The sequence below is a fragment of the Aythya marila genome (assembly GCF_965140915.1).
Source record: "Aythya marila genome assembly, chromosome: 3".
In the NCBI taxonomy this organism is placed as follows: domain Eukaryota; kingdom Metazoa; phylum Chordata; class Aves; order Anseriformes; family Anatidae; genus Aythya; species Aythya marila.
In genome coordinates this window covers 109,315,191-109,335,312 of record NC_139044.1, presented here as the reverse complement: position 1 = coordinate 109,335,312, position 20,122 = coordinate 109,315,191, and the positions used below count along the sequence as shown (strand labels likewise).

The 20,122-nt window shown below is 36.6% G+C and overlaps 1 protein-coding gene across 3 annotated transcripts in view; it reads left to right on the top strand.

The window, feature by feature from the left end:
- The window catches only part of WDR35 (WD repeat domain 35), a 39,965-nt gene that overhangs the window by 16,823 nt on the left and 3,020 nt on the right, over window positions 1–20,122 (top strand). For all 3 annotated transcript variants that reach the window (XM_082758234.1, XM_082758235.1, XM_082758236.1), the window contains exons 12-25: window positions 4,018–4,162; window positions 4,836–4,905; window positions 5,651–5,704; window positions 7,605–7,714; window positions 9,246–9,456; window positions 10,042–10,122; window positions 10,248–10,384; window positions 12,929–13,132; window positions 14,803–14,949; window positions 15,994–16,126; window positions 17,112–17,222; window positions 18,357–18,521; window positions 18,943–19,083; window positions 19,865–20,021. In XM_082758234.1, the coding sequence (XP_082614360.1) occupies window positions 4,018–4,162; window positions 4,836–4,905; window positions 5,651–5,704; window positions 7,605–7,714; window positions 9,246–9,456; window positions 10,042–10,122; window positions 10,248–10,384; window positions 12,929–13,132; window positions 14,803–14,949; window positions 15,994–16,126; window positions 17,112–17,222; window positions 18,357–18,521; window positions 18,943–19,083; window positions 19,865–20,021 (1,866 nt within the window). The remainder of the gene's footprint in view (window positions 1–4,017; window positions 4,163–4,835; window positions 4,906–5,650; window positions 5,705–7,604; window positions 7,715–9,245; window positions 9,457–10,041; window positions 10,123–10,247; window positions 10,385–12,928; window positions 13,133–14,802; window positions 14,950–15,993; window positions 16,127–17,111; window positions 17,223–18,356; window positions 18,522–18,942; window positions 19,084–19,864; window positions 20,022–20,122) is intronic.

Here is a 20,122-nt window from a genome sequence, read left to right as displayed (position 1 = left end):
AACAGATGGTATCTGCTAAGAAAATGTCACTCGGGCTGGATTATGTCATCTTACACATGCTTAGGAGCATTGACAGTTAAGTGTTATCTTTCACACGCGTATTAGTGCCCAGTGAAATGAATAAAACGGGCTGCTCAGCATATGGGCAGACTAGAGGCAGAGAGCTGAAGGAGTCATGGCCTTGCTGTGATAGAACAGAATAGTTCACTTGGAAGGGACCTTCAGAGATCCAGTCCAACTGCTGGGCCACTTCAGGGCTAACCAGAAGTTAAACAATCTTAATGAGGGCATCGTCCAAATGCCTTCTGAACGCTGGGTGTCAACCACCTCTGTCTTGCCTCCCTCCTAGCCACTTTAACAAGGTTGGCTGAGCTAGATGCGAAACAGCACTTGAATTGCTTTCATTTACAGTTGGTCATTTTAAAGTTATTCATTTTTACAAGTGATTTTTAGAATTTCTTAGCATTCTGTAAACTGTGGTAATTCAGGAGTTGTTCTGTGTGCAGTTCAGTTGTCCCTGCTGTTGCCCGCTATTTTCTTCTCTTCATATCTCTCCTCTAGAGACATTTGAATCAAGCTCCAAAATTAGGTAGATGATACTGTTTGGACTGAATTAGTTCCAGTTTTCAGGATTTTGCAGCTGTAACAGAAGCTCGTGTGAAAACATAGTTTCCTCTTGTGTGTCTCTGTCAGGTTGCTTCCTTTCCATCAGATTTAGATGGGATTACTTGTCTCTCTCGTGTTTGTATATTCTATTCCATACACTAAAAAGTACCTTGGCTTTTTCATGCAGTAAAGTACTATAGTCATGGATAGTGCCTTTTCCATCTACTATTTTTTAAGAAGATTAGACATGAAAGCAGGTGTTCTCTGTTTCTTGGTTATCTAAGAAAATAAAGCTGCTTTCTTTCGTGGAGGAGGTGTTGTGATGGAACAGCAAAGAGAAATGAGTGTCAAAGAGAATCATAGGGGCCCTAGAAAATGTAGAGGGCAGTTGTTTCACATGCTGCCATTGTTTTAGTGGCATAGTGTAGTTAATCCTTTTCAGTATTGGATCACTGAAAAATACAACACCTGTTTAAATGTATTTCATACATATTTTGAAAATCTGAAAAATAAGACCTTAATACTGAAGTTAGCTATGCCCAGTATCAATAGAAAGAACTACAAAATTGAAGTCCATGCTTACCACGGAAGCTGCTATGCAGTAGAAATGCTGAGCAGAGAAGTTTCCAGATGTCTTGCAGCCTTCTGACTTAATGTGCTTGCTTTTCTGTCTGCTTGAGTAAAAGTACGAATTCTTTGAAGGGCGCTGATGCCTAACTTCCAAAGATTAACTGCTGTTAAAGTTGAGGTCACTGTAAGAGAAGATAATAATTTCCTAGTCTTAGGAGTAATACTTAGGAAACTAAGTAGTTACATCAGCTGCCTAGAAAGGGATTCTAGGTCTTCCTCAGTCCATGGAAGGACTGAAATGAGCATCTTTCCCTTTCCACAAAGGATGTGAGCCATTCCTTCCTTCCCTGCCCAGCAGCAACCCAAATGTGGGGTGACTGGGACATTCTTTCCTTCTGAAGCTAGGCTGTTCTGCAGCCAAGATGGAAAGCGTTTTAGGAGCAGTGTAGCCCAATGCTTAAGGCTCTGAGGTGGGAAGGGAGAAATTTGTGCTCTAGTTCCCTACTCCCAGATATTTCTACATGGGTTGTTGTCTCTTTTGGTTTGGTGTTTTGACTGTTCAGTGATTGTCCAGTATAAAGCATCTAATCAATTCTAGAAAAAAAATAACCTGCGTCCCACCATTGTGTAATTGCTTTTGTTATGTAGGCAATTTTGCAAAACGGTCACTTCCCACAGACAGATGCTTCTCTTCCAGATGTGTGTTTGAATGGATCTGATCCTGATGGTTGTGTCTGTGCTGGGTGAAATGTTCATATTTGGCTTCAACCCAGCCATAATTTGGCCTGCTGTTGCAAAGAAGGGGAAGGTCCTTACCATTTTTGCTAGGTTCTTTTTCCTGCCCTCTCTTTTATGTTAGCTCCAGTATTTGTGGTTCTCTCTTTAATCTAATGTAAACTAATCTTATTTATTTAATTCTTGGTTTAGCTTTCAGTCAAATCAATTAACAAATGGATCCAATTTACTCTGTGGCTAAGTTACTGCTAAAGCTGATGTAAAAGAAGTGGTAGCGAAGTGGGAGGTGGGAAAGCAGCTGCATTTTGATAGCAACCATCAGTTTAAGTCTTAGGCACGTTCATAAAATGCTTCACTCATCTGACTCCTGGACACACATTTGTGTGTCTCCATCTTATTTCTGGATGACAGTATAGCTTATGTGAATATCCTTTTTTCCAAGGTGGGGGTACTCTGGGATATGCACAAATAAGTAAGTTAAGGCTCTGTGTAAGCTGTAGGTCTAGTGGGGAATCATCTGGTGTGTTTGAGGAATGCCCATAGCCTTCAGATGTGGGCTTGGTTTAACATTGTCGTGGAGGAAGATGTTCAAGTCTTGACTAAGCTGAGCGCAAATATGAGGTTTAGTACTACAATTTTGTGATTTGAACAAAGGGAAAAGTTAGTCCTTCAAAGATCAGAAAACCTTCCTGTTCTGAAAGATAAAGGTTTTGTTTTTGTTATGACAGGTACAGCTGCAGGGTAATAGGAGAACAGAGCAAATATGTAAAACTTGTAAATTTAATAAATGAATCTGAGGGGACTGTATCCTTCAGGTGTTAAGTACAAGACTAATTATTGGAATGTATTATGTGCAACCAGTTAATTTACTTATAATGTAAACAACTGTTGTATCTATACTAGTGCACACGTGCTAAGCATCATCACTAAACCTCCTCATCCAGTATTTACATTTATACTAAAAAGTATTCTACAGCTGCTAGGTAGCTTATTATAATCCTCTTGGTTTCAGAAAAATGAAATCTGTTCAAGCAGTCATTCCCCATCTGCCTGTCACAGGACTGTTCTACCTTAGAGCAGGCTTATAGCTCCCTCCAGAGTTCTGTGTTGTGCTAAAATACAGAAAAATTGAGGAGATTCATTGTGAAAGAGTGAAATTTTGTGCTCACAGCAGGTTCTCTGTGACATGTTTAGCAGACAGGCTGCGTTACAAACTTGAATTTTCCTGTTCATCTGGTGGCATACTGATTTACTTGTGAAATTTGGAGGTGTTGAGGGATTTACTTAATAGGTTTCTGAGGTGGTTTCTTTTTTTTTTTTTTTTTTTTTTTCCTATGTATTTTCTAAGCATTTTCTGGTATTGAGGAAGATAAAACAAAATTCTGAAAGAAAAAATGCCATAATACAGCCAAGACAGTATTATTATATATTATATATAAGTAATAACATAATGGTTTAAGTGCCTATATGGTTTTAGGGATAAAATAAAAAACATGTCTTGCCTTCCTGTGCAGTGACATTTGAATACTATAAAGTAATTCATCCTTTTATAAAGTAAGTATTTAGTAAGTATTTAATATACTGCAATGCAGGTGAAGAATTGCTCTTTGGCCCAGCTATTAACTAAGATACAAATAGCATTTTTGGGTCTTGACTAACTTGAAATTTGCTAACTGTTTTGAAGTCATGTTAATCAAAGAATATTTTCTCCATTGTCAACTTCGTAGTCTTTTTTATTTATTTGTATACGAGTAATTACAAATACTTAAAATAGTTCCGCGTTATACAGGTCTTGTTAGACAGTTGAGAGATCCTGAATTGAGCATTATCCTAAAAAAAAAATTACGTATTTTATACCCTCTTCTTTAAGAGAGGAAAAGTTGTTGAAATAATAGGGAGAAAAGTATTGATTTTAAAACTGAGCCTTGAAGTAATTTCTTCATTCCTCTGAACAAGGCAACAGTGAAATTTCTTTTCAATTAATGAGAACTTTTGTCCTTTAACTTATGGAGATATGGTTTCATCCACCTGGGAGAAATTTTACAAATTAGCATATAGTCCAATACTTGCTACTCTAATTTCACAACCATTTGGGTTTCGTAACAGGGCCGTTATTTGTCACAATGACCAAAACACATGTGATAGCAGCTTCAAAAGAAGCGTTCTACGTCTGGCAATATCGTGTGGCCAAGAAGCTCACAGCAATGGAAATTAATCAGGTAGCACGGACCAGAAAAGAAGGCAGGGAAAGGTTTGTCTTCAAGCTTTTTCATTTTCCTTCTTTTACGTAAATACCGTTTTTGATAAAGGTGGACTATCCCACACCTAAAATATGAACTCCTCATTATTTTTTCTACTCAGACTTGCAAGCCTATAGTGACAAGTGTGTGGTTGTTATCCAAGTCTCTTGGATAACATTCTAGCTGCATGTCTAATGCTTTTTTTAAATTCTATTTTCTTACTCTGTATCCTTAGTTTCTAGGCAGCTATATTCACTCTGATAACTTTAACTGCTGCTTGTGTTTCAGTGGCTGTTAAGGCATATTTTATCCAGCTAGGTCTCCTTTAAATACGGTCTTGTCTGACTGCATCTTTGACCTGTAATCCTGTATGGGCTGTTGTTCTCTCAGACTAAACAAGCCAAAGTTGTCATAATCTGTTCTCCAGAATATTTCCTTCCCATATGCTCATTAGTGGCATTAACATTTGTCACCTCCGCAGGCTTGCAACTTTGATTTATTTTTTTTTTTTAAGTATTTTCTTTCATAGAGATGCTATTGCATCCTTCTATAAATCTACTATCTCCTGTGACCATATTTTATAGAATCATTAAGGTTGGAAAAGACCTTCAAGATCATCTGGTCCAACCATCACCCTACTGCCAATGTCACCCACTAAACCATTTTTGTTTTTTGTTTCTACAGGATTTATCATATTGATGACACACCTTCAGGATCTGCAGATAGACAACTTGATTACAGCAAAGCTGTTGAAGTGAGCATTATTTTTTTAACTAGCTTATTATGGTATCCCTCATAGCTTGAAAGACTAGTAGGTAGTGTTTCTTTATGCATTTGCATAGGTTTTCATTATTAGCAGCAGTCACTTTACGTCAACTTTCTTTTACTTCTACCTTTTGTATGTAAGTGTTAGTTTTCTACCTTCTGGTTAGTATGTTGTTGTTTTATCATTATGTACTGTTGGAAATGTACGCTAAACTTTATGGAACTTAGGAACAAGTTTATACTGTACTGTGGAGAGTTAATGGACCCCTGCTGTTTTCTTGGTGAGAAGCTGAGAAGCAGCTTGCTTCAACAAAATGTAAGCTTGTTGAAACTCCAATGCTTGTAATCTATTCTAGTATTTTTGGCCTTTTTCACTTTCTGAAAGCATACACACGCACATCATTATATTTCTGAAATTAAATACAGGTCTCAAGTCAGGGATTGTTGCCTTCTTGTGTTTTATGTTAAATATCTCTTCTATTGTGTGTGTTATTTTTTTCTGGTGGAGGGGCAGGAGAAGAAAGGAAGCTATTACTACTACTGTTGTTATGTTTCCTATACCAAAGGTTACTAATATCATAAGCAATCCATTTACTGTACAATGATTAAGTTTGATAGCTCCTTTCGTGTGAGTATTTGGCAACATTCTTGTATACTTAAATATGACTTTTCTTTAGAGGTACATTCTTATTGTGGTATTAAAACTGCTGTTGTTATGGCTTGTATACTTTCAGGGAACAAGAGATCCAATTTGCGCAATAACAGCATCTGATAAGATACTACTTGTGGTAAGTTACAGGATTAAAATAGCTTCTGACCGCAACCCTGGCTCCCCTGTGCTGCTTCTGGGGAGAAGATGGAAGAGGGTGGATGGGGGAGGGTGTTTTTGGTTTTTCTTTGTTTCTCAATTTTCTAGCTTGTTAGTAATAGGCAATGAATTTGTCTAATCTTCCTACACTGAGTCTGTTTTGCCCGTCACGATGATAATTGTTGAGTGATCTCCCTGTCCTTACCTCAACCCTTGAGCCCTCTTCATTGTATTTTCTCCCCCTTTTCCTTTAAGGAGGGAGAGTGAGAGAGTTGTTCTGGAGCTTGGCTGCACAGCTGAGTAAAACCATCACATAATTGTCACATGCTCTTGTAGGCAGGACACTCTACTGCAATTGACACATAAGCAGTCATAATTTCAAATGTTTTTTCGAATTCAGAGTGGGTTAGTCTGCATGATTTAGGTAACAGAGTTGTACTTGGGTTTTAGATGGAGTGGTCCTCCTTACTAAGTGCTTAAACTTCTGTTTAGGCTGGACATGCTGCTTTTATTGGCTTTCAGAATGCATTTAGGTACCTAAACTTATCTGGATGAAATCTCTTTCTAGATGTCTTCAAAGGTAACTCTACAGGTTTTTCCATTAACCTGGACTCTTTCTTTAGGAGACCTAATTTACTAACTGCTTCTAATTTAAGTATAGACTAGTTGCCTAATTTAGTGCTTAAAGGTAGGGTTTAATTTACCATTATTTCAATAAAATCCAGGTCAGGATTTAATTCTATGACTGGAGTTCTGGGAAGTCTCTTCTAGGCTGCATGTAATGCCCAAAGATTTACGAAGTTTTCCTATTTACAAATTAATGATATTATGTATGATGATGCGAATTTTTGTTACCTATCATGGTGATAAGACTGTCATGGGCCATCAAATTAATTTCCAGGCAGCTGCTGGCCTCTTCTGTGAACAGGTGATGCAGTTAATGGCATTATTGTTTTCTGTTTCTTCATGTGGGCTTGTAGGTAGGAGATACAAGAAACCTCCCAGACTTTGATTGCAAAAAAAGCTCACAATCTAATGTAAAAATGGGCAGTCTGTGCTAGGTGTCAAATGACCTGCAGAGGTCCCTTCCAACCTCAACCATTCTGTGTGATTCTGTAAATATTTCATTTTAATATTTTGCCATATATATTAATGCATTTATGTATTATACGTTTGTAATTTGTGAGGTATTGCATCGTGCCATACAGCTGATGTGTGTTTTTTTTCTGATCTGAGAGGAGTGATTTCATTAGATGAACAGACATACTGGGTGGGCTGTAAAGCAAACTAACCTAGGAAAACAAAAATATGAAGAGAACATTGAGTCTTCATCTTATTCATCCCCCAAAGAAAAATCTCAATGTTTTCCTATGCTCCTACTCCAGTGATTTTTATGACATCTTTTGAATGGCTTCAACAAAATCAGTGAGTGATTGGAAAGAAAACAAATGAAGAAAGTATAAGGGTCAGTAGTTGACTGTAGGATTCTGTTTGTGCTTTAAGAGTAAGAGTGAGAAAGACAAATGAAAACAGTAGTTAATCAGTGACTTTGGTTAAAAAGAAGGGAATGAGAGGAAATACATATGAGACCAGATCTGGATAGCATGTTAAAGTTGATGAGTATTACAGTGGTCAAAATTTTCTGACTCTCCTGGCCAAATCTGCTTTTCGGTTTATCGAGTATATGTCAAACGTGAAGGGCAATTTACATGAGGATCTTAGGAGATCCTTTTGGATGCAAGGAAAAAAAGAAAAGGAACGAAGTTTGGACTACCTTAAAGTAGTCCTAGACTCAACTCTTTAGTCTAGGACAGCATATAAAGAAAATCTTGTTAAGCTATGTATTTGTAGAAAAATAAGCAAGCATTGCTTTTCTCTAGGGCAGAGAATCTGGCACTATTCAGAGGTACAGTCTTCCTACTGTTGGCATAGTTCAGAAGTATACCCTGAACTGCTGGCCTTATCAGCTGTCTTTGAACTGCAACTCCAGGTAAGTCACAGGCAACATCACATCTATCATCACAGCTAACAGATTTTGGTGAAAATGCTAGTAATTAGGCAACAGCTTTTCTTCAGTATAAATTACTTATTTTGTTAGGCATTAATGATTGCTTAACGATGTACTAGTAATCAGTCTGGCCAGTCATCATGTTGCTGTGAGAGACTGAGCAACTAGAGCTTCCTTGTGTATGAAACTCTTTAAGGTGTATTTGGGAGGTTTAAGGAAACATACAGGAAAATATCTTTGTATTATTAGATGAACCAAACATAACCATTCTGTGATCATGAATTGATGAAGATTTTTTTTTTATCTCTAAGGCTTCTTCCTATTTCTCTTTCCTTCTAATACCTGGAAAGTTTGTTCATCCCATGTTAATTTTTTCACTGCTACAAGCTGTAGCTGATGGTAAAGGTTCTACCAAGACTAGTTTCCTTAAGCTTCAGCTGTGCCAATACTGAAGATGCTTTCTACATGGTAGATAACCAGTAAGATTTAACTTTTTTTTTTTTTTTTTTTGTATGAGAGTATCAGTCTTGGCAGAAAAGGAAAAAGTACACTGAACAAAGAGCACTCATAAGACAATTTTAATCACTTCAGAAAAAAAATACAATTTCAAGCAAAATTTGTAATGAGCATGTAGATTGTTCGCCTCTTCAGGTATAGACCAAAAATAGATTACTTGAAAGGCAACGCAGTCTAGTCATAGATGCATTAGTCTTGTTTTGAACCCAAGCTGTCACCTTCCTCAATGGTTTTGTGTTAGTAGAAAAGGTTCAGATCCACAAGTGTTTTGAAGCTAATTGTCTGAGTTGCTTTTGAGATTTTAATAACGATTTAGGGTGTCTTAAATACCTTCCACTATTTAAAAATGCTTTTAAAATGGCAGTTGTAAATTACTAACAGTAAATCCAGGCTGCTATAAGACAATGTATGTAATTAGAAATTTTCAATTGTAACACATCAAAATATGTGGAAAATTCAATTTCTAAATGCCTTAAAAGATTAATTGGATTATACTTCTTATTGTCTAGAAAAAAAGAAATCAAGAACACTGTTTGTAGAAATATCAGAAATCCTGTTTTAGAGATGCACACACTATATTTTAATTTAAGAATCTTCTTCCTAGTAAATAATGAAAAGCACATAGGTTCAATTTTTAAGTTTAGTCTCTTTAAGGAAAGCACTTTGAGGGGCTGAACCTGTAGTTTACTCAACTTTTTGTCTGCAGTACTAAACATCTTCAAAATGATGGATAAAAAACAAGCACTTTTCAGAACCTTCCAGGGCCAGATCCTTAGAGCAGATGAAAAGCTTGGTTTTGAGAATAGCTTTCTTCTGTGTCTGTTCTCTCTCTGCTGTATGAAAGCCACATGCATCTGAATGCATCAAATGAGATTAGAGGGGAAACTTTATTCAAGTGTGCCAGCTCAGGAAACTATTTCAGATTTATAGCTTTGAACAGTATTATTTAGCAGTCTTTTTTTTTTTTTTTTTTTCTTTCCTTCCCCTGTTCCCCCAGTCGTGTTGCTATCATCGACCTTTCAGGTGTTTTGACTTTCTTTGACTTGGATGCACGGGTAGTAGACAGTACAGGGCAGCAAGTCATAGGTGAACAGCTAAAACTGGAACGCAAAGATGTCTGGGATATGAAATGGGCCAAAGATAATCCAGATTTGTTTGCAATGATGGAGAAAACAAGAATGTATGTCTTCAGAAACTTGGATCCGGAGGTAAATATGAACATAACTACTCATATTATAAATTCACTTAAAAGTTAATGGCTCTATGTTGAATAGTGTTGTTCCTGTGTTTACAATTTAATTAGGTAAATGTTCATGTATATGAACTTCATATAAATAGATCACTTGAAATCTCAGAATCTAATCAACTCTAATGTGAGGGTGTTGTTTAGGATGAAACATCTATAAAAATGAACTATCGCACCTACAAAGATTAAAAAAATGCTGTGACTTTTCTTGTACTTATGACATTTTCAGTAGCATATTTCTTACATGCTTTGGAAAATATAAACTGATTTTAGTAAAGTTACTTGTAGATCAATGTTCTGTTGAATCTGTATATTGGCAGGCATTCCTTTATCTTTTTCTCATAATCTAGTTACAGAAAACAAGGATTTTTAATTAGCTCACATGGAATTACCAATTTCGCTAAGAATTTTAGTATTCATGTCCTGTTGGAAATGCAATTAAATCCTACTTTGGACAAGAAGGAAGTCTTTTTACATATACCTACCAGGTTTGCTTAGAATTTAATTGGAATATAGGTTAATTCCCTTTTAACTTATTTACTTTAAGGAACCTATACAAACTTCTGGATATATTTGCAACTTTGAAGACTTAGAAATCAAATCTGTTCTTCTGGACGAAATACTAAAGGTAAGTATAATTAATTTTATTTTTGCAGGAACGGTGTTTGTCTTAATGATTTGAACAGTAGATATTAACAGGTGAAAATAAATGTAACATAAAATAAAATTGTGTTTCTTTATTAATTGTGTTAGAATCCTGAACGTCCTAACAAAGATTACATCATCAATTTTGAGATTCGGTCATTGCGAGACAGTCGAGCACTGATTGAAGAAGTTGGGATTGAGGAATCTTCCCAATTCATAGAAGATAATCCACATCCCAGGCTTTGGTAAAAATCTCTTAATAAACCACCTTTCTTTGTTTAAACTTATTTTCTTTTATATTTTTTTCCTATTCAGACAGAACTAGCTATTCAAGTAAAAAACAAAGCAAAACAACCAACCAACCAAAAAAAACACAAAAAAAACTTCAGACTAAGAACAGCCAACCACTATACACTTCAAGGCGAATCGTTTTGTTTTTTTTTTTATAACAGTGCTCAGCTGCAATCTGAAGGGCTGTTATTCTAAATGAGAATATGTCTTCATGTTGAGGCTGAATCACCTAGAAAGAGTATTTTAGTGTTTATGTAAGGCCTAAAGAGAATCTTGCAGTCCCCTGCTAGCCTGGCTCCCTACATCTTTAGGAACTGGTGTGTTTGGACAGTTTCTGCTATGTGGTGTGTTTTTCCAGAAAGTGAGTTTTTCTTCCTAGTCATGTATAATTAACCATGCATCATTTTGGACAGGTCATGAAGGGGAGGGTACATCAATCATGATTTGATACAGGCTTTCAGAAGGAAATAATCTGTGGAAAGGAGCTGTGGGACTCAACTCTTAAGCTAAACTTAATTTCTGTACAGCAAATTTGAAAGAGTAAATGTGAAAAACAGAGTTCTGTAAGTCTACTTAATGTCCCATATTGTAGGTGCTAGAAGAATAAATGCCACGGTATCTAATTAAAAGGTAAGTCAATAATTTAAAGAAAAACGAGTAATAGAAGCTAAAACTCACTGCGAAGTTAACTGTGGCATGATGCCAGTTCTCTTTAACTCTCTGGAGATTGTTTTTGTATCTGCGCCTTTCTGTAGTAATTTTGGTTTTTCTTTGAAGTTAACAATTGTATTTAAATCCTGGACATTTGGCTTGAGTTGGGGGAGTTTGAGAGCTTGATTAATTATAACAGTTTGGAATGGAATTAGGCCAGTGTTTCAGTAATTTTAGGACAACTTGCTTTAAGGGTCTGTCCACAAAAGCATTCCTTAGCTATCTACTTGTGTTTTGCCTTCAGAATGTACTTTCTGAAAATCAGGATTTGATAGCTACGTATTTGATAGCTTCTGTAATGCTATTGTAATTCTGTTAGCTTGAGGATGTATGATCAAGTGTTATTTTTGTTAGTCCTCATTTTTGCTAATATTTTGAACTAGCTGAAAAGTTTTGGAATTTTTAAGTTGTTCATGCTTTTTGCTAGTACCATCCACTTACTAAATATAAAACAAAACGCCTTGCTCCAAAATTGCCATTAGCTTGACCTTCAGTATGCAAGGAAACATAGGATGTCACATGTATACAGAGCTGATTACAGAATCATAAAATGGTGTGGGTTGGAAAGGACCTTAAAGATTCATCCAGTTCCAACTCCCCTGCCCTGGGCAGGGACACCTGCCACCAGAGCAGTTTGCCCAAAGCCCCGTCCAGCCTGGCCTTGGTGCAGCCCAGGATGCGGTTGGTTTTCTGGGCTGCAAGCACACATTGCTGGCTCATGTTGAGCTTCTCATCAACCACCACCCCCAGGGTCTTCTCAGGGCTGCTCACAATCCATTCTCTGCCCAGCCTGTGTTTGTATTGGGATTGTCCCAGCCCAGATCCAGTGCCTCGCACTTGGCCTTATTGAAATCTTGTTCTAGAAATGCTGACTATATGGAAGATATATTCCACATGAAAACAGGATGGTACCCTTATTGCTGAAGCTCAATAAAAAGGCTGAATTGTATTGCACATCATTGATTAAATTTCTGTATAATTTTTTCACTGATGTCAGTGATGAGCATTTGAGTTGCAGTGATATTAACCTTCTCAAATTGATGCAAAACTACTTAGCTAATACCGCCAAAGCATGGCTTACATCGCTGAGTACAGCAATAATAATATTGGATTTATTAGTTTTCTGCTGCATTAACTTCATTTTAAGATGTCAAGCAGATAATCTAAATTTACCTAGTCATATTTTTGCAGAAAATTCTAGGAACTTGCAAACCACCTGATGAGTATAGGTTAGTCTGAAGGTAGGAATTTTCTATTTGCAGAACTCAACCAGTTAGGCAGTACTAGTACATTTCCTGAACTGTTCTGCTCTCCCAAACTGCTGTGCTAACTGGACAAAGAACATCCAGATGGATTAGAAATATAATTTATTCTTCACAGCCAATTTAGTTAGAGCCTGTGTACTGAAGTTGCCATCAAGGTTTAAAGTTATGATATGCATAGGCAGAAAATTCTAAACTGCTGCATTGAGACTACCCACAAATTTCACACAAATTGTAACACTCAAATACTGTCCTTTCTTACCAATCCAGTGTCATTCTGTCTGCTGAACAAAAGAATATTAGCAATTTGAATATCTTTCCTTGAATCAGTACAGGGTAAGTACAGATTGCATGTTAGATCACAGAACATACTGGGGAAAAAAATTAAAGTTAGCTAGCAATACAACTGAATATTACTGGAACACTAGCTTCAATGTTTTCTTTAAATAATGACTGGTTAAATGGATTGTCATTTAACTTACTTTATAGTTGATTTTGTATGTCTTATGTTTGTTTTTCACACAGGCGCCTTCTGGCTGAAGCTGCTCTTCAGAAGCTAGATCTGCAGACCGCAGAACAAGCTTTTGTGCGCTGCAAAGATTATCAAGGTATTAAATTTGTAAAGCGTCTAGGCAACCTGCAGAGCGAGTCAATGAAGCAAGCAGAAGTGGCGGCCTATTTTAGCAGATTTGAAGAAGCTGAAAGAATGTATTTGAATATGGACAGAAGGTAATTGCATGTAGTCATCTCAGCAGCATGTAAAATAAAAATGTCTGGAAAAAAAAAAAAGGCTGCACTAATACACTAATAAGGAATGGCTGATCTAGCACTGAGGATTCTTCACCAGTTTCTGGAAAGAAAGAACAAGATCAGACAGAGAACTTTGTTGTATCCATAGATAAGCAATTTGGTATGTAAATCAGTGTATTACAAACTGCAAAATCTCAGCTGCTCTAGGTTTTGCTGCGTTTCATAGATGTTTCTAGCAAATACTTTATAGGTATTTCATCTGGGAGTCCAAAAATACAAACTAATGTTTAATTTAAGTACTGTTTGCTCTTAGTTACCTAGTTGCCAAGTACACATTCTTTTCAATTACATATCCAAACAATGGAGCTTTTAATTAACTGTAATCTCTGGAGAAACAGAAAGGACTGAGGATGAAATTGTGGACTAGTGGAGGTTTTTGCTCACGAATGAAAGCAAAGCAAAACAATAGTAATACTGAAAATTATAAGCTAGCTAGCTAGCTAGAGCACTGTGTATTTCTCATTGTCCTTTTTCAGTAATAAGCAGCAATTGTTGGATGCAGCCTGTAGGAGGTGGTCAAACATGAAGAGGAGCATGAATCACTTCTACATACATGAAATGTTTAGGCTTTGTTTAATGTGGTCTTGCAAAAAAGTAGGGAATGTAGGAGAAAAAAAAATCTTTCTTTCATGCTGTAAAAATGAGGAGTGTCCCCCTTCCCCAGTGTGGAGCAGAGGGGTAAGAAGGCAGGAGCTGGGGGAAGATTCATACTAGATCATGGTAAGGGGAAGAATTTGCACATAATTAGCCCGTGGGAGTATGCTGTTTTGAAGAGGTGGAATGTCTCATAAACACTTGAGTTGCACAGAAACTGATTTTTTTTTTTTTTTTTAGATATGACACATTCCTCACCACATAGCTGAAGAGAAGTTTGGCCATTATAGGACTGTAGAATGCAAAGATTGATTTTTTTTTTTTTTTTTTTTTTACTAGTTTCTTCAACAGTAGAACATCTTATTCTCCAGCTACAAAAATAGGATTCTGTAATTGACCGTGTGTGCTTTTTCACCACTAGAAAACACTCGAGAAGGACCTACCATAAATAGGGCTGAAACATGTTTTTCAAATACATTTAAAATTTTTTTTGTAGATGTCTTTATTTGGCTGACTGCACTGACTTGCTATTGCATTCCTCAGCTCACTTTAAGTTTAGAGCATTTTAAAATGAGGTTTGTATATTTCTCCCACTTATTTCCTATCCACGTGTGGAATTGCAGCCTTTTCACACACAAAATTCCAGTATTACATGGTAGGAAATGTGTGAATAATAAAAAGGAAGGATTACTCCCAAGTCTTTCTCCTTCATCCATAGTCAACTTGAATCTGAAAGAGAAGTCTCTGAAATTAATTTTATTATGTATCATCTTTATCCTTCATTATTCATATTCCTTGCCTCTTGGCCTTTCCCCTTACTTATAAGTATTTACTTACATGAAATATTGTTTAAGTTGTACAAGTTATCACTGTGATACCTGTTTGTACTTTATTCGCTTTATGAATGTGAAAATGTTTTTGTATACTTTTCTCAATATTTTTGTTCGATATTTTATTGTCTTGGGCTTTCTCCTGCTATCTTCTGTTTATATTAGAGATCTTGCAATTGGACTACGGATAAAACTAGGAGACTGGTTTCGAGTACTGCAGCTATTGAAAACTGGCTCGGGTGATTCAGACGATGCCCTTCTTGAACAAGCACACAATGCTATCGGAGATTATTTTGCAGACCGTCAGAAATGGTATGTTCTGTAAAGGAGGCAGTAAGCAGGAAAATTTGAAGGAACCAATAAAACTGGTTACAAGACTTGTTATGAGGAGGCAGAGATGTCAGGAAAGACAGGATAATATATAATTTTAGAATTCTGAGATTTAGCACAGCCATTTATGGTTCCATCATGGCCTGTACCTTTGAACAGGCAGTTGTCGATCAACCGTCTAAAGAATTAAGGAAATAAAAAGAAATAAATCAATCTGTCTTGTCAGAAGTCTGGCCCCTTCAAAGAAGGGGGGGGGCAAGAAATACCTATACAAACAGTTATACTCTCTATATCTAGGCTAGTATTAAAAAAAAATAATAATAATTTTAAAAAGAAAAAAGTAGAAGAAAAGTATTTAAATATCAGTTTCAGAACTAACCATAGATTTTCTAGAATGCTAAAACTACTTACTAGACTTACTGAACTAGAAGTGGTGTCTTAGTGGTTAATGACCTGCAAGGAGATTTTCTTTCATACACTTTTCTCGTTGCTTTTTAAGCCCGTGCAAATTTTTAGCATCCAGAACTTTCTGCCTGGTAAGTGTTTCACAGCTCCATACCACAATTACCCGAATTGTACTATCACAGAGTTTGGGTCCCAAAGTAGGTGAAAACTTTTGAGTAGATCCTGTAAACAGATTTTTTAGATGCTTTAGGGAACTTAAGTGGATGAACTTGGAGATCTTAGTACTCATGTTTTAGAGTGCAGAGGCACAAACAAAGCTTTCAGTTTTGCTACAAGTTGCTGTTGACTCTCAGCCATGATCTGTGCAGGAGTGGGAATATGGTTTTGATTCCTTGACGTATGCTAGTCAGAAGATCAATCTTGCTACTACTTCAGTATAATGATCTCTGAAAGTAAAACTTTCAGTGCATTTTAGGAAAGCTGTGAATTTCTAGCTACAAAACTTTACCTATTTAAAATGTCACTTTTAAATTTACAAGTGAAGATGGCTTACCCAGTTGGAAGTTTTACTTGTGTCTATATGTCAGATAGCACCACACTTAATGTTTTTTTCTTTACTAGGTTAAATGCTGTACAATATTATGTACAAGGACGAAACCAGGAACGTTTAGCTGAGTGTTACTACATGCTGGAGGACTACCAGGGACTAGAGAATCTTGCTATCTCGCTTCCGGAGAATAATAAATTACTCCCTGTAAGCAAGAAGAACCTTTATTTTTCATTGACTTGTGCAGAACTATTTATTTAAAGTATCCCATCTTGGTAGGGTTAAGAGAAAAACAAAGGAAGAACGCAGCATATGACCTACTTACTTAAGCATAATGGTGCTACTTTGGTGTTGATCCTAAAATAATACTGTTGTTTTCGTTCTCCATCATTCTTCCTTTCCCTTATTGGCCAGTTCCCCAGATGTGGTTATTCGTCATGTTGTGTGGTCAAGTTGGTTAAGTTGTAACTCACTGCTTCCCTCTCCACCTATGGCTTTGTCTTTAAAATAACTGTGCTTCACTGAGTCACTCCTCATGGCTGGATACTTACTTTAGCTTTCATTTTGTTGTCTAATTTACACGATTTTTTTTTTCCTCCAAAAATTCTTCCTGGTTTCTATCACTGGTTTAATGTCTTACATAATAGCTCTGGTGGGAATGTTAATGGGCAGTGAAAATTAGAGATCCTCTGCTGAAAGGAGGGAAGGCTGGTAAGCTGGTGGTATGGCCTGAAATGACCTATTGTCATGACTAATTTAAGCCTGTGATATGATTGATTACTCCAAAATGCTTGAAGAATGCAAAGCATGCTAACTTGGTTTGTTTTTAGTTGTTTGAACAAAGAAAGATGTAGCACTTTTTTTTTTTTTTTTTTAATCTCTGTAATTGCAAAGTTTCATGAGATGGATAGTAAATAATAACACAGTACTTCTGGTATGATTTGATTTGAAAGAAAACTTTTAAGGTAGCATTTCCTTTAAATTCAGAAGCAGTATACCTTCCAGAAGTTAGTGTGAGAAGTAGCATACCATTCAGAAGATTGGCAACAGTGCACATTATCTTCAGAGTCCACAAAACAAACAGCCCCTTTCTCCATTTTTTTGGAATTAAAAATACAATGGTGTTGTGGTTACTATTCAATGTAGTAAAAATTTGAAAGTGAATTTAACGCGGTGCTGATGCTTTTTTCAGGATATAGCTTATATGTTTGTAAGAGTGGGAATGTGTGAACAAGCTGTTTCAGCCTTTCTGAAATGCAATCGACCAAAGGATGCAGTGGATACCTGTGTACACCTCAACCAGGTAGGACAACAAGAGATGATCTTCTTTAGCCGTAAGTTAGCAGTTAAGGCTTTTATTCTACCACCCAGTTAAATACAATTCCTTGTTTTTGTAATTGTCTGATTCTTCAGGACTTGTAGAAAACTCGTACTTCCGTTCTTAAGACAGTTATCTGAAATCAGTGCTAGATCAGTGCAAGGACAAATCCATATGAATTTACAGCAATGCTGCTTCTGTGTGTGTGTGTGGTAAGCATGCTCAGCATACAGAAATATGTGGCCACGTGGCCTCTGTCGGGCTAGGCTATAGTTAGCTCCGTGTCAGCAGAAGGCAGCCATGCCTCTTGATGGACTGAGGGGAAGATCAGAGAGCTTCTGGCTGCTTGGTTTCTGTATTCCCCCTCCTTCCTTATACAGATGCAAACGTACTTGTGGCTGCACTGGCCTGTAGCTGGAAGAGAACTACTCTGAGAAACGATCAGCATGTTACAGCTAGTGCTGTTCCCAAGTATGATCCACCTGCACAGACGTTTGCATCAACACAAATAGGAGAGAAAGTGAGAATGGCAATGAGGAGCTTGATGTACAAGGCTGGTTAATGCTGGCGTTGTGTACAGTTTCCTAGCTGATGGATCTGAAAGGCTGTTGGGTATGAGATTCAGTCAAGAGTCTCGAACTTCTCAGCGTAAAAACAGTAGCTAAACTGTTGAAGATAAGAAAATTCATGGACCAAAAATGAGGTGTGTAGAAGGATAGGTGAAGTTTAATTGTTTATGCTGCAAGCTCATGGTTTGATGTCCTCTTCCAGATGTGCTTTTCAGAGTCTGAGTTTCAGTTATACAAGTGTTGAAATCCACATGTCCCACAGAGCAGCAATAAAGTGATTTTGCTTTTACCAAAAGCTTTTACCAAAGCAGAAGCAACTTCTTTCTCTGTGGTTTTGGACCAAGGTCCAGCATTTGTTTCACAGGCATGCTGTATCAAATGATTGGCAATGATGTTAGCATTGGTATTCTCTTGTTTTTTACTTTTTGTATAGTAGCCTCATTCTAAATAGTGATGAAATACTGCATGCAAATGTTGCAGATTATGCATGGCAAAGCTTGTTCTGAGAATGTAATTGGAAAATTGAGGTTGATTTCTGTTTTATTTCTAGTGGAATAAAGCTGTGGAGCTGGCTAAAAATCACAATATGAAAGAGATTGGATCCTTGTTAGCCCGATATGCAAGTCATTTACTGGAAAAGAATAAAATCCTTGATGCTATAGAACTCTATCGTAAAGCCAATTATTTCTTTGAAGCTGCTAATCTCATGTTCAAGGTATTGTAGGTTTTATTTTTATATCAAATAATAAGCTAGTCCAAAATCCCAGTTATTTCCATGCTGTCTTTATTTTCTTGGTGTTATCTTGGTGCTAACCATGTGCAGGTGGTAAGCATGTGCCATTATACAGGATACTGCCAAGATTAATCCAGTTCTAAGTTCAAGGAATATCTATCTGAAATAGTTATCATGGATGTTCTCTTTAGCCAGTGGTGAGGAGACTTTCAGGATATGAGCCATATCATTAATCCTTCATAGTTGTGTTTGCAGTCCAAATTACTGCGTTTAAATACAACATCCATCAATTTTGGCATAATTTCCTAGGTTTGTACAATTGTGTAACTGTCTGAGAGAATTAAGTGACTTTTATCCATATCTGTATCTATCTACAGTAAATTGCTTGGTGTTGTTTTTTCAGATTGCGGATGAAGAGGCAAAGAAAAGAACAAAGCCTTTGCGAGTTAAAAAGCTTTATGTATTATCAGCTTTACTTATAGAGCAAGGCCACAAACAAATGCAAAATAAACAAAGGGGAAAAGTTAAAGGAAAAAGCTCAGAGGTAGAGTCTTTTTTTTTTTTTTCCCTGACTTCTACAAGCTTACTGTTATGTTCTACCTAGTGAGAATAAATAAAACTGAGGCTTTTCTTTTCAAATAAGGCCTTTCCTTTCAAGATAAAAGCTTTTATTTCTTTACTTAAAGCTAGTCTTCCATGAAGGCATATTGTTTAAAATAATATTTTAAACACTTACATCATTTGTATTAGTAGATGGTTCGCTGCCTATGTTTAATGTGTTCTTGTAATGGAAGAATCTTTCTCTCACTGTAACAACAAAAAATATACTAAGAAACACAGATATTTTTTTTTCCTGTGAGACTCCCACTTTACTAACATTTAGGAGTAAGTATCAGTCCCAAAGTGAGATTTTGTGATTAGATTAAGCTAAATTGGCTATAATTTAGGAGAGGTACTGCTCCAGGTATAGGGGAAGCAATTGGATGATTTTTTTTCTGCTTGCACTTACATCTTCATATGCATAAATGAAAGAGGTTAAACAAAGTTTTAAGAGATTTGGTGTTGAAATAGAATATTAATCCAAACTATGAACTAGTCTGCGGATGTGCACAGAATATATTTGTACAAGTTTATGATATTTTTGAAAATCTGCACCGTATGTTCCTTTTAGGCACTGTGTAAAATGCCTATCAACATGCATTTTAGGTCCATGTATTTATATTTTTCCCTAGCTAACACAAACAGTTGGTATGATCACCAAGATCCCCGTTTCCTTCTGTATCTGTTTCATATAAAAAATTACTTGGTATACTGCTTGTTTTCAGGCTGCTTCAGCGTTGGCTGGTTTGCTAGAAGAAGATGTTCTTTCTTCAACTAATCGCTTTGCAGACAATGCTTGGCGAGGAGCTGAGGCTTACCACTTTTTCATACTTGCACAAAGACAGCTTTACAAAGGTTCTGTAGATGCAGCCCTTAAAACAGGTAGGATATTGTTTTTAAGCATGTAAAGAAACTGTTCTAATTTTACAGGCTTGTGCAGCATGTAATTTCATTTATAGCTGACATTTTCCTATTGTTGCTAG